At 45.0% G+C, this 12,798-nt stretch overlaps 1 protein-coding gene across 6 annotated transcripts in view; it reads right to left on the bottom strand.

Annotated features, from left to right (window-relative positions):
- Nucleotides 1-5,295, bottom strand: part of LOC146695003 (LIM domain-binding protein 3-like) — a 31,875-nt gene extending 26,580 nt beyond the window's left edge. Inside the window, exons 1-2 of one of the 6 annotated variants that reach the window (XM_085476910.1) lie at nt 5,175-5,295; nt 4,901-5,088 (exon numbers count right to left, since the gene is read on the bottom strand). In XM_085476910.1, coding sequence (XP_085333036.1) covers nt 4,901-4,996 — 96 coding nt within the window. In that variant the 5' untranslated portion in view covers nt 4,997-5,088; nt 5,175-5,295. The other 5 variants (XM_085476904.1, XM_085476906.1, XM_085476908.1 and 2 more) reach the window with 5 other exon arrangements.
- Between the last annotated feature and the right edge of the window lie 7,503 nt (nt 5,296-12,798).

The following is a 12,798-nucleotide window of genomic DNA, read 5'->3' as shown; positions in this document are numbered from 1 at the left end:
CGTGAAGCTTTGTAAGAAAATCACTAATTAAACACAGACATGAAGTAAAAGCACAGGAATCTCTGCTGCGTGGGAACAAAGGTCATTTATGTCTGAAAAAACAGCCACAGAGAAAGACTGATGTGTCCTTCAGCAACTGCAGACTTTCTGGTATTTACTTTTTCATCTTTGATTTCTTTAGCTGAGAACAGAAATGCCTCAAAACAAGAAGAAAGTCTTTGCTTTCACACAAACACACCTCTAGCTGCTCAGAGAGACATTTAAAGATGTGTTTCTAACTCATCTTCCCAACATTTGGGGACAATCCCACAAACGGACTCGGAGTCGATGACGTAAACAGGAGATCTCTAGTTCTGCCTTTCAAACAAACTCACATGTGTGAAAAATATATCACAACAAAAAAGTTTTTTTTAATAGATTTTGTAGCTATAGCTACAAAATTCTTTTGTGTTTGCATGAAAGCAAAGAGACAAATGTTCTTGTTTATGAACCTTTCCTCAGTTTGGTCTGAGTAACCAAATCCACAGATCAGACTCTTTAACTTTCTTATTGACGAGTGTGGTTCTGCTACGTATACCAAAACATCATCTGTGTACACTGAGATTTCGTATTCTTCATATTTGATCTGATCTCCTTTGATGTGGTTGTGCTGATGATTCTGTGCTAATAGTAAACAGTACAAAGAGCTGCTGTGCAAAGGTTTGGACAGAAAGACCCTCGAGGTGGTGACACTGTTTTCAAGTCAAAGAAGCAAAGCAGAAATCTTGACGGCATTTTAAAATCAACTCTAAATCAACCTCACAGCCAGGAGGACGCAGCTGTAAGAAGCTGCAGCGCCCTCAGGAGGCGTGCAGCTTAGCTGGTTGAAGCGTCTGTCTCGTAAACAGGAGAGCCTGGGTTCAGATCCCAGTAGAGCATGCTTTACAACAGACCTGGTAAACAGGCTGAATGAGCTTTTATCTCTGGGCTGCACAAATGAAACCCATCATGTTCTAGATTCTGGATGATGTAGACAGCGTTGGCCTGACACTGAAAAAAGCTCCTGCAGTGTGTCCGTGCATATCCTGCTGTTACTAGACTGTCATCTGGACAGGATGACATTAGAAATATTGGCTAAAATCTGCAGAACATTTGGGCTTCTTAAACGCCATCTGTCACCTATTGCATACATAAATCCTTCACTCCAAATAACCTAAATCAGAGATGCTGTTTGTAAAATACTAAAAAACCGTTCAAAGGATAAAAACAGTGGAAATGACCTGGAGATGTTGGCTGTAAAACAAAACTGGAAACTTTTAGAGGGTGTGCAAACTGCGCAGAGACGTTTCCATGGATTAAAGCGGCACGAATCCTGCTCCGTGTGAACACTTCCTCACTGCTGCTGGTCCTTTAGAGGCCACCAGCTGTCACTTTTTCAGCCTCGAATCGTCCCAAACTCCCAGACACGACTTCAGAACAATCGCCGCTGCCGGCCCGAAGGAAGGACTGAAGTCATTTGGCTCTAAATATATTCAAACAAGGCGCTGACAGAGCGCAGAGGAACACTGAGATGGAGAAGATTCATTACAAATCCTTTTAACTTAAAGCAGCAAAGCTTAAAGTGAAGCTCCTGCAGCTTCTCAACCAATCAGGGATGAAACATGCAGACTGTCCGGCACTGTGACATCACTCAGTGGTACACACTGTGGTACACACTGTATGGCAGTTATCTGCTACATGAGCTGGTCTGTGATCCAGTTAAAAAGTAAGAAGTCGTTACTATTTAAATAATCCAAGTGAGAGTCACACTGGACCTGTTTGACCCACACTTCACTCATGTTCAGGGGAAAGGGTGCATCTGTTGGGGACTATTTTGAGCAGCAGATTAATCCACATCTGTGCCGGTGCAGCGACATGCATTTCATTCCTTCTGGAGCTCTGCAGCTCAAAACATTGACGGAGAGATGTCGGGCTTTGAAGGAAAGCTTGGATGGGGAGAATCCTGTGACCCTGCTGATATTCTCTTTGAGCGCTGAGCAGCAGATTGGATCTAACTCAGCCTCGTCTGCCTGTAAATCCCACCTCTTCACCGCCGCTCCCTGAACCTCATGCTCTGAACAATGAACCAGCGAGCAGAGAGGGATGATGGGAATATGAACACTGCTGAATTTCCTTCCTCACTGGTATTAGTTTAAGTCTGTTGAGCATTTGACAGGATGCAAGTGTGTCTGGCCTACAGCAGCAGTGAGAAGGGAAAGCAGACATGTCTAAATCATGGCAGCGTTGGCCGACGGAGCTGCTTTACATGATCCGCCAGCAAAAGTAAAGATGCATTTCATTTTAACCACAGAATCGGTTATCAATTGGCGTCACACGTTCATGTGCAGGAGTCACTGTGAAGGGCTTTTATTGTGAAAGGAAGGAACAGGAAGAAGCTCCATCTGACTTCCTGTCCTGATGGAGCAGCAGCAGGCTGCAGCAGGGTCGTTACAAACCGACTCAGGACGGAAAATGTTGACAGGGACGTGAACTTGGATCCGAGCCGACAATCAGGCAGAAACTGGAGGGTCGGATGGAAAAGGAAGGTCCTCGTTCTCAGTTCTTCACGTAGAGCATCATCGGCACTAGAGGTGAAACGAGGTCCATGTAGCAGAAGTCTGTTAATACTCGTGAATCCACAGTTCATTCAGAACTTTTTGTGTGGTTGTATGGTTGGTGTAACATGACTGTCACATCCCAGAGCGAGGAGCAGAGGTCCTGCCAGCCTCTCCGGGGTTAAACCAGTCGCTGACTCTCACACAGACAGAGGTTCTGCTCGAGTCTTATTTTTGGCTCGTCTCCGGCAACGTGGAAACACCTCCCACCAACTCCGTCAGCGAGGTGCAACCTGAGAGGCAAAACCCGGGGCCAAAAACAGCTCCTCGAACCAGGAACACAAGATTTACTGTTCCTGTACGAGTGCTGCCCTGACACAGACATAAGGTCTCACTTCAATCATCAAGTGAAACAATTTAAGAATAAAAAACTAAAAAGGTTCTGAATCGTGAGGCTTTGTTTCAGCCCTGTGACTGTTCTGGACGACTAAACATGATTTAGTATCTCAAAGAGGACCTCCATCTTTCTCAGCCTGACGGAGGAGCTGCGTAAAGTGCGTGGAGCTGTTAACAAACAGCGCGCTCACAGAGGCTGATGAGTGTAACAGCTGAGCAGGGGGAGCGCTGAAGGTCGGCCGTCCCCGAATGAATGAGTCCTCACAGCGTGTGTGTGTGTCTGTGTGTGTCTGTGTGTGTCTGTGTGTGTCTGTGTGTGTGCGTTTTTATCACTGCTGCTGTTGTAGGGTCCTAAATCTGTTCACAGTCATGTTGTGGGGACCTGCGTCTGTCTCTCCTGTGGGAGGACTCGGTTTAAGGTGAATGCAATGATGGAAACTGTGGAGCCGCCAGCAGAGACTTGGATTACAGATGCAGTGAATAACAATGGAAGAGCAGCAGCACCCAAACACAACACAAAACATCTGTAGGCTAAATGTGTGGAACAGAGGCTCACATGAACATCTGGAACATCCTGCCAAGTTAAACAGTTTGAATAAAAGTACAGCAACATATATGAACCCCAGTAAACACAGCTCACGGTCCAAAACCACCAAAGTCGGCTGGACAATAACTGCAAATCAGAAAGAAACATAAAATGAACCCGAGCCCATCACAAAGAGACGCACAAGAAAACTAACAGAAACACAACAACCCGAAAGGGTCAGAGGCTTGAACTACAAGAAAGACACAAAACTGCCAAACTGAGCTGCAAAAAGACGACTTACAACCTGACAAAAGACACAGAATTACCTGAACGAACCAGGACAGACGCAAAAAACAACTGAACAATTAAAAAAACGTTAAAAAGACCCAAAACACAAACAAACCCCCGAATTTAACAACCACAAAAAGTCTCAAAATCACTAAAAAGAAAAGAAACCCAAAGAATTTAACTACACAACAACTGCACCAAAAGGCAGAAATACCAGAGAGAGAGACATTTAATGACCGTAAAAGGAAAAGAAACTAAAATTAGATGCAAAACTACAGAAATAAGTTGTTCAGTATCTCCAAAACCATGCAGACTAGCTGCACTGCAAACCCAAACAACCCACAGAGACACCAAATAACAGCAAGAGGACAAAAACAATCAGCACTGATGCAACGTGACCTGAAAAATGCAAAACTGCCAACAAGAGGCTACACAAAGCTGCAGCCACAGCTTTTGTCCCAACACATCAGGCATCACATCCAAAATCACCAAACAGAACCCGACACAGAGGTCAAAGGTCATCAACATCCCACTAGCAGATTACAGTGGAGCTGCAGGAACTTCGTCTCTCCATCTGTCCAGAGAGGCGAGGCTCCGAAAGCAACACCAGCTCCAGTTTCAGGCCTCCACCTCTGCTTCGGCCTCCCTACCTGACCGGGGGGTCGACGGGGGGGTCGACGGGCTTCACTGATTCAAAAAGAAATCAGCCACACATCAGAGATTATGTCCCAAAGCAGCCACGTCTCCTCAGCTGGACTCGAAATGGAATTAGTCTACAGCAGGTTGAGTTTAATGACTCATGAGCACGTCGAACAGACCCGAGGCTCACACCAGCTCGGATTTTAAATATTAATCATTAAAGTTTCAGTAACAATGCTGAGGGGAATTTTGAGCTTTATTTTGAAAGAATACAGATGACAGGAAATAAGGCAGGACATGCAACAATGGTTTGCATCTTAAACCGTCCCAGCTTCGTCTTTCTAGATTCATTCCCTTTTGTAACACCACTAAGGACTCAGACTGGGACACAGATATCAGAGACTCACATCTGTCAGCCAAACACAGAAATTGGGCGAAGCTGCAGGTGAAAAAGTGCGTTTCCTGTCCGATTTCCTACCCTGGAGATGGTCAGCGGCATGTTGAAGTCCTTGCCCCCCTGCAGCCTGAAGCCCCAGGGCCCGGGGCCGGGCAGCGACACGGTGTAGGTGCTCATTCTTCTTCCACACAACTACAAAGATCCTTCAAAGTCAGAGCAGAGTTTCTGGAACAAAACCCACCGGCAGCTGCAGGAGACACGGGACGGCTCTGAAAGCAGAGAGGCGATAGAGAGAGAGGGCGTGAAGCAGGTGAAGCAATCACGGAGGAAAGAAAAATGAGTGAAATGCACCAACCGAAGAGGAAGAGAACGAGTCGCAGCAGCTGAGAGGAGAAAGAGGAGGACCTGCCTGCTTGGACGGGCTGAAGTGACAGCCTAAGAATAGCCTCAGACAGTGGTGTGGCATTGTGGGGGGGCGGTGGGGTGAGGCGGGGTGAGGCAGGGCAGGGGGGTCTGCAGGGAAAGGAGGGGGGGTGGACTTATATGGCGTGAAAGGGGACACCCGGTATGCCAGGCTCGCCGTGATTCACAGCGGCTAATATAGACCAGCAGATTCTTCTAGACCCTCCTCACTGCCCCCCTCAATCATGCAGCGCCCAGGGTCTCCCACGCATCCAATCAGGGGCAGCGTCAGGAAACGTCTCATTATCTCGGTGGCGATAAAGCCCAAACAGAAAGGCCACGAGTGGAGTGGCACTGATAGCTTAAAGGTCAGCAGGTTCAAATCCCTCCACGGGTCGCTGCCGAAGGCGTCAGCGAGGCCCGAGCCCGACTTCACCCGTCAGGGGAACGCTCTGAGCCTCGTGGACTCAGAAGAAAAGTGTCCACCTGTCAGGACTGTCCTCAGGTTTACCCAGCCTAAAGGACTCCAACACCTACAGAAAACTACAAACATGACCGCCACAGAGAGCCAGTGCAGCCAAACACAGAGCCGATAACCTCAAAGAACGGCAAAGTAATCACACAGAGATTAAACCTCTCAACACCAGATGAAATTTATCTTTACGAAGATTCAAAAGTAAACGATTAATGTCCGACAAAGAGAAGCACGATGACCACAACAGGACTCAGCTGCCACAAATAGACCTCGAGAGGACGACAGCTTAGAGAGACGCAAGACACAAAATGATAACGAAGAGACAAAAAAGCCTCAAATTAGGTGGAAAATGACAAAACGGGACAAAAACCGCTACAAAGACACACAAACAGACCCTCAAAAGACAACAATCCACAAATATTAGCACAAAAACTAGAGAGAGGCAAGAAAGAGCCAAAAACTGCAGAAACAATCACAGAGACAAGCAAACACACACGAGGGAACCTGACAGGACAAAATGAGAAGCCCAACAAAGTGAGTCTGAATCAGCACATTCAGTGTTTTTAAAGGCGACACACGAAGCCCACGAGAGCATACGGGTCAGATGTTATCGGGGTAACACCACCTTCTGCCTGATGGTGGGCAGGGTGGTGTCAGTGCGCACACTGGGAACCAGAAATGCTGTTTGTAGGTGTAATTTGGGGGGCAGAGTCACACCTATAAATCTCACGTTTTTAATTCAGGTGGTGCTCCATGTGTTGTATGTGGTCTTCATTAAATATGATAAAGTCTGTGAACTTTCCAAACACCTGAGGAGGCTGCAGGACTTTAAACAGCCCAGGTACCCCGAGCACACCTGTGGACGCCCCGAGCACACCTGTGGACGCCCCTCTAACAGGTGCGTGTCAGATGGAGTGAGGCACTGTGGTTAAAGCGCTAGCCAGCTAAACAGGAGATTGTGGGTTTGAATTCCAGCACCGCCTGCTTATTAACAGGAAGATGAAAAAGCAGCTCTTCTCTCCAAGCAACAGTGAGTCAAAAACCACCAGAGGTGCAGAGCCCTCACTGCTCACACAGGCTGGGGGCGATCGGCCCTCTGCACCGACTGACAGGCTGATCCCAGAGCAGCGCTGAGCCTGTTATATCACCGGCTAAGTTTAGACTCTGAGAGGCAGAGTGGACTGGGACGGAGCTGTTTAAGGTTTTAGAAACTTTTATTTAAACCATCCATCTATAACAGTCCTTACCAATGTTCCCTCTAAGCTGCGCACGTGCAGCTAATCCACGTGGTTGACAGGCTATGACAGCGTCCTTATGTGCCCACACCGGTGTTTTAGCAAAGTGGCTGATGTGGAGGGAAGCCACGTTAATGACAACATGTACAACCATTGGAGATGTGAGCAGGACAGACGGAACAACTGACGGAAACAGTGTGGACTTTATACCAGTTTTTAAATTGTGTTGATCGGTCACGTAAAACCAGAGTTATGATAAAATATCTGCAGTGTTTGGTTTTCTTCCTGAATACTGTCGTTGTTTATATTTACTGCGGGAAGAAACGGTAAAAACGGCGTTTTATAAGGAAAACGCTCGAAATCCTGTGAGAAAAAACAGCCCCCCTCCAGCCTTTCCTATTGGTGGAAAAATGTACCATGTGGACCAATCAAAACATGATATGGCAACATGACATTTAGTTGTTTAGGGAGGGGGAAGTTTTAGGAGTGACGGCGTGTTTGAGATGTGAGAGATTTGAGACGTTTAGCACAAATCTTGTGTAGTTAGTGTGTAGTTAGTGTGTAGTTAGTGTGTAGTGTAGTCAATAGTTTTGTTGTGTGTCAGAACAATGAGGCGACTGCTGAGTGTTACAGGTGTTACAGCAGTGACACATCTGCTGCTGTCAGGCCTGCAGGTATCAGGCTGTTGTTCTCCTTCATCTCATAGTGGACAGAAATTATTTTTTGCAGCGGCACAAATAATTTGTGTGGCATCAGATTTGATGCAGAACAGCTGATTGTTCTGTAAATAGTTTGAAATGTTTGTTTAAAAAAACGCTTTGGCTGCATTTTTAGGTAAACAGCTGCAAAACACTTTGTTACTTTTTTGAAGAAGTAACTATATAATTAATTTCCCAGCATTGGTCATTATTTACTGTATTTTGCAGACAGAGAGTTACAGACTCTCTCCCAGACTCAGACTCATCATACAAGTCAGAGCTTTATAAAAAAAATAATAAGAAAGTTGTGTTTTCAAAATTGGAGTTGAAGTTTTTTTTCCTTCCAATAGTGTTAACATGCTGCACAGGTCATGAACAAGATTTGTTTACATTTTCATTGTAACTGGGCTAAAGCAGTTAATTAAGAGTCGTCTAACATAAATGCTGTAATTTGATAATTTTAATAAACATGTAACTTGGATGGATTAGATGCCGACGTGACCACAGTGCACACGTCTGCTGTCGCTCACAGTGGACCTAGGGACGCTGAGGGAGTTTGTGTGTTCGCTCAGACACATGGAAAATTAGAGGGAACTTTGGTCCTGACTCATAACAATCATCACTAAAATCTCACTGACAAACTGCAATGAGTGTTATCCACGTAAACGCGTCAGAAAAGATCGCTTATTTATCCATAAAAGGAACGCATGCTCAATGGTTTTTCAGGGTCTAAGTTAGGAGTGTAAATGTTTAACCAACACTGAGAAACACCAAAAGCTGCAGTTCCTGTGGCGTCCAGCAGAGGCAGCAGTGAGTCAGTCTCCATAGACTCCCATGTTAAAACTTTCCAGCACAAACAAACATTTTTTACAGCCTGATACACAAACTGTTTGGTCTCTGTGGATCATTTTGTGGCTGCTTCAAAGTTAGAGTTCAGAAACTAATTACTGTGACCATCTTTTATATACAGTCTGTGGTTAAGCCAGAAATAAGGAGCTGTGGGTTTAATGTGCAGGCCTGGCTTCTGTTACTCAGAACTAAAATGAAGCTTTGTGGATCAGCACTGCAGGGACGTGTAAAGCGAACCCTGCTGACCCTCAGCGAGGAGTTTAAAACACAAACTGAGTCAACCTGAAGGCATGAGAGCGGAGGGGAAACCATCCACAGCCACAGCAGTGATACTGATCCCCCCCAGCATAGAGCCACAGCTGACCTCTGAGCATGCGTGAATAGTTTGTCATTTTAAACAGCTTCTTAATGGAGCTGCCTCTTTGCATGAAAGGTCAGCTGGTGAGTTACAGCCTGCTGTGTCTGTAAACATCAGCTACATCCTGTTTGTGAAGACAAACTCACAAACAAACGTAACAAGATAATGAAGCTCTAAAATCTGAGTCCAATAAAAGCCTCAGACGTCACAAAGTCGTTATTACTCTTCCTAAACTCGACGCTTCCGGTTTCTGCTCTCAGGTGGTCTGCAGAGTGACACCGCCCACCTGCTCTCTGCTCCGCCCAGCTCGGCGCACAGAACCTAACGCACACCCTCAGAATAAGTAAAACCCACCAGGTGAGGCTTCAGGCTCCTCTTCTGTCATACCTGAGAGCTGACCCCACCCACCGACCCGGTGAGCCGGGAGAAGCTGTCGGTGTGACCGGCCGCAGCAGCTGCGAGCCGGCGGGCGGTGCGACTTGTTGCCGGTTGTGGTGGTGATGCAGGAGGTGGAGAAGGAGGATTAAACAGTAGAAAGCAGAGGGTGGAGACGGGAGGAAAGGGTCTGAGAGGCGGGTACCTGCCGTCGCTGTGCAGCTCCGACACACCGAGCGGAGTGGCCTGCCGCGATCACGGGATCCTGCTCCGCTCCTCGGGCACAGAGCAGCAGGGAGGCCGGGGGCAGGAGGAGGGCAGCAGGGGTGTTAACAGCGGATTTTCATTAGCAGGATTTTATTTAAAGAGGCAGGAGGCACCTGAAACCGCGCAGAGCTCCAGGTAAACACAGAAAACAGGAGCATCCGGAGCCAAACGCGTCACTCTGCGTTCATGTTCATCTATTTAATTATATCCGTAAAGAAACGAGCAAATACACTGAACGGGATTATGAAAGGATTAAAGAAATGAAAGAAATGACCTGTTTTGTATTATTAAACCTTCATTATAATCAGTCTAGTTTTTATAGGCCTGTGAAGTGTATTCATCACATTTCTGTGGTAAATACATGTTTAATGTGTGCAGCGTTAAACACAGGCTGTATAACAGAGATGACTCTGTGACGGGCATGTTTTATATCACTCATGAGCAGTGTTGGTCACGTTACCTGAAAAAAACAATCAGTAACTAATTACTGATTACTTATTTTCAAAAGTAATTAGTTACTTAGTTACTTTTTAAAGTAACAGCCTGAAGAGGTGATAAAGTGATAGATCTTTCAGCCCAATTCTACTTTTTCTGCATAATCATCATACAAAATGTAATCAAATGGAAAAGTCTCTTTTTAAAACTTGTTTTATTAGTTTTAATCTTTTAACTTTATGCATCAAGCAAAAATTTAATTATCTGCAACATTCTCTGAGTTGAATAAATTAGTTTAACATTTAAACCTATTTTCTGCACATTCCAGCACATAAAATAAAATATTTTTTGTGTTTACACTCACTCTTTCAAATAGATGCAAGTAAAACACAGCAGAAAATAAATAAAGTCAAAGACTCAGCGGTCCTGTTGCTCTATTTTCACCTGTAAAGCAGGAGTGGGGCAGGCGGAGGTTTACCCTGGTGCAGGTGTGCCGCGGTCAGTGGAAGAATCCACGAGTTTCTCTGTGAGTTTCCCATTACGTCGTAGCTACTCGGTGCTTGTTGGAAGTTTAGGGTTTTTTTCGCTGTAAAAAGAAGTTTTCTTCCCACGCACAGCAGACACTAATGTTTTTGTCACTTTTTATGGAATCAAACTCAAAGTAAGGTCAGTGCTTCCACGCTTTAAACGCTGCACGCTCATACTCTCTCTGCACTCACATATGATCCATTGTTGATCTGCACACAGCTGTTGTCACGAACGTCGCACTCGCTTACGTCACTGTCATGAGACACTCAAAGTCCTCTCACGGTTTTAGTAACGCAGTAACGTCGCGTGCTTACGGGAAAGTAACAGTAATCTAATTACCTTTTTGCAATAGTAATCCCTTACTTTACTCGTTACTTGAAAACAGTAATCGGATTACAGTAACGTGTAACGCGTTACTGCCCATCTCTGCTCATGAGTGATACGTTTGTGGCATTATGGAAACACGTCATTTATAATAGCTTACATTTATTATCAAATACCAGAAATCACTTTTTTTACACGATAATAACAAGTTGAAAAATTCATTTAAATTAAATTAAGTTAAATTTTAAAAGCTGTATTAAAGTATGAAGGTATTTTAGGACCTGAGAATATAAGGGACTGCATGTGATGGTGATAACGATCATTTACTCTTAGATTAAAGTTGTAAATTTAAAGAAAAACTGTTTAATTAAACTGATTAAATTAAATGGCTGATATGAAAACTGACAGCTCTGGCCTGGCTGTGTGACGTGTCTCTATGGTGATGGGGGTACAAAGGAGGCGGAGCATCACGGTGAATGACAGATTTTATTTAGTAAAATAAAGCAACACTGAAATAAATGATCCACAGTAACTGCTCTGCCCGCTCTCCAACATCGCTTCATCCGAACAGGAAGTTTAACACAACAAATCAAACATCTGTGTGTGTGTGTGGGGGGGGGCAGCAAAGACCCCCAGCAGCTAGAAAACAGTGTTGCTGACTAAATCTGTACCAGCTGAAGCATCAGTTAGAGAAGTGAAAGCTCTTCCACACACTTTGACAGAAAATAGCCTCCTATTCTGTTTCTGTAGTCATGTGACTGCTCACCACATGACCCTCTGCCATTTTGGGCACTGACACTGCGGGGTCATGTCACAGGCCTACAGAGGCGTGTGTGACCCCTGGAAACTAGACGCTCAGAAAAATGTGCGACCCCGACGAGCTGGTGAAAAACCCCGACTGCTTTGATCACTGACAGATGCCGATGTCCTCAAGCAGTCGCCTCTCTAAGTGAAACTATCCCGTCTTTAAGTCTGACGTCATTCGCCGTTTCCAGATCCAAACTCCGCTTCAGGTCAAAGTCAAACGAACGCTGCGGCATCACTGAGAGTCACAAACTGTTGAAATTCTTTCATCTTTTATAAAATGATCAGTGTTGCTGCTTTACCAGGTGTAACAATGACGTTTAACATCCATGAAAACAGGATTTATTACATTTAACGGAGTTAGAAGTTATTCACAATACGAGGTTAGTCATTAATATACTGCTGCTGGGCTGCAGTTACATCGTAAACTGAGCTTTAAAATGAAGAGTGGTAATAAAACCCGAGAGAGGCCGACAGTGAGCACTGACTGTTTTTGTTCAGATTGAATGGAACAAAATACAAAACATGTTAAAAATACAACAGCCTTAATAAACACAGAGTAGTTTGGAAGCAGGGTCCATCCTTCATCACTTAGAGACGGGATAGAGTACCACTTCCTCATTTCCTGTTTGTGTAGTTGTAGACAAGTCAGCGTCCTCCACACAAGCTACAGGTGACAGTGGCAACCTGCTAATGTTCAAAGCAATCACGGGAGGTGTTTGGTGTGGCATCGTCTTTATGACTGATTTCACCTCCACCAACCAGCAACCAGACTCCAACCAGTCACAGGGAATCCACAGTTTCCCGTGTGACTGCTGTTTTTGCATCATGTCCACTATGATGGTGGTATTTACTTTTTCCAATATTCAGAGTTATAACCGTGCTCCATGTTTTTGTACATCTCTTTCAGTTTATTGGCTTTTTTGTGACATTTGGATGCAGAAATGTTTTTTAGGATTTTCATATATCAGGACATGAGAAATCATCTGGTCCTGATCAGGTCTTAAAATAATTAGATTCAGCCTCCGGTGAACAAAAGCATGTGGCACGTTACATCATGTTAGTATCTATTAAAGATAAACTAAACTAACTGCAGTGTGAAAGTCTAACTCCGCCCCCTGATTCAGCGGCGTGTAGCGCCTCCTTCTGAGTTGCGGTGATGTTTCTGTGTGACTCCATGCGTCTGTCACGTCACTGTGGAGCAGTTTTGTCCCACTCGTCTTTACAGC

This window comes from Copadichromis virginalis, linkage group LG13, assembly GCF_057382275.1.
Source record: "Copadichromis virginalis isolate Kocher_CV1m ecotype Utaka linkage group LG13, C_Virginalis_male_GT1.1, whole genome shotgun sequence".
Taxonomy (NCBI): Eukaryota; Metazoa; Chordata; class Actinopteri; order Cichliformes; family Cichlidae; genus Copadichromis; species Copadichromis virginalis.
This window is presented reverse-complemented; position numbering and strand designations above follow the sequence as displayed.